General features: G+C 37.5%; 1 protein-coding gene across 2 annotated transcripts in view; it reads left to right on the top strand.

Annotated features, from left to right (window-relative positions):
• The window catches only part of LOC107599844 (adenylate kinase isoenzyme 5-like), a 91,234-nt gene that overhangs the window by 5,723 nt on the left and 83,979 nt on the right, over positions 1–1,532 (top strand). For both annotated transcript variants that reach the window (XM_016291546.1, XM_016291545.1), the window contains exon 4: positions 1,249–1,421. In XM_016291546.1, the coding sequence (XP_016147032.1) occupies positions 1,249–1,421 (173 nt within the window). The remainder of the gene's footprint in view (positions 1–1,248; positions 1,422–1,532) is intronic.

Raw genomic sequence — 1,532 nt, 5'->3', positions numbered from 1 at the left:
TATTTGGTTCAAATGATTGTGTTCGTTGTTTAAAATTCAAGTAAGCTATATTTAAGAGCAGCAGTATTGACTTTCCTGATCAGTATGCAGTAACAGACTGATGTAATAAAACTATGTGATCATGAAATCAGAGACCACCCTCTCATCAAAATTCAGTTACATGTGTTCACTGGGGATGCATTTGAGATTGAGATGTAAACAGGGACGCTGAGTACTAGGAATGCTAATAGTTCAGACAGAGCTATCTGATAGCTGTACATTTCCCTCCTGCCTTATCAGACTTCCCAGAACAGCATGCATGTCTCTTTAAGTTGACTGATGTCATTTGCGAGGGAAACTTTATCTGTGCTGAATGTGACCCACAAGCAAATAATGTGCGTATGCCATCTGTCAAGTGACCACCCACTTGCAGTATTATCTTGTTGAGATATTAGCTGTACCTCAGTAATTGTTTTCCATCACTGCACGGCTTTCTATTTTGTTTATGAAAATTTTCAGGGTTTTTGTTCTGTTTCTTGTGGTGGTCAACTATTATGTATTTCAGTGGCAGAAACTGATACTGATAATCCATGTCTGTAGTTTGTTGGGCATTCAGTTCATAATATGCTTTGGTGTAGGTATAATATTTTAATATTGGTATGTTTATTAATATTTATTATTATACCGCAATTAGTTCTAGTCCTATAATTTGTTGATTAAAAGTCCAACAACAACTGTGTTGGAGCAGACAGACCATTAGTCTGTGTATTAGTGGTGGGGATTTTTCAGTGACTCTTTCTGCAAGTTACATTGTTTCGCCTATAGGTGGCGATAAGTAACTGTCAATGAATGAGTCATTGAATTATTCACTCAACAGATTTATTAAAACTTCGTTCAGGAACAAAACAATCGATTGTCTGTATGAGTGAATCATTGAATTATTAACTCAACCAATTTGTTCAAACCACTTATTCATTTCATGAACGTAACACCCGGAGACAGTTAATTCTGCTTTGGCTATTTTTGGAACTATTTTCTTTTACAGAGCACAAATAGATGAGCTGTCTAAAATTACTCAACATTAACTTCTTTACTGAAATGTTACACAAAAGCAATATGAAATTGTTATATTGGTCTTAATATGACAACGTCTTGCATATGGCTACATTTACTCTTGGCAGGTGCTTTTCTGGAGTGTGTGCATATATGTGGGTGTCTGTGAGTGAGTCAGTATGGGTTCATAAGTCTTGCTACTGTCTTCCCAAACAGGTGGCCCAGGCAGTGGTAAAGGTACACAGTGTCTGAAGATTGCCGAGCGTTATGGCTTTGAATGTGTCTCAGTGGGTGAGCTACTCAGGAAGAAGATGATCCATAACGCCACCAGCAACAGGAAATGGAGTCTGATTGCCAGGATCATAACCAATGGTGAATTGGCACCACAGGTATGTGCATGAAGACATGATGTAAGAGAATATAAAGGTCAAAAACACATTCCAGTAATTAAATATGTCAATAAATAGGACAACGCATGCATGCACACACACACACACACA

Source organism: Sinocyclocheilus grahami, unplaced genomic scaffold (assembly GCF_001515645.1).
Source record: "Sinocyclocheilus grahami isolate Dianchi unplaced genomic scaffold, SAMN03320097.WGS_v1.1 scaffold273.1, whole genome shotgun sequence".
Classification (NCBI taxonomy): domain Eukaryota; kingdom Metazoa; phylum Chordata; class Actinopteri; order Cypriniformes; family Cyprinidae; genus Sinocyclocheilus; species Sinocyclocheilus grahami.
Note: the sequence above shows the minus strand (reverse complement) of the source record. Positions and strands in the feature narration are given on the sequence as shown.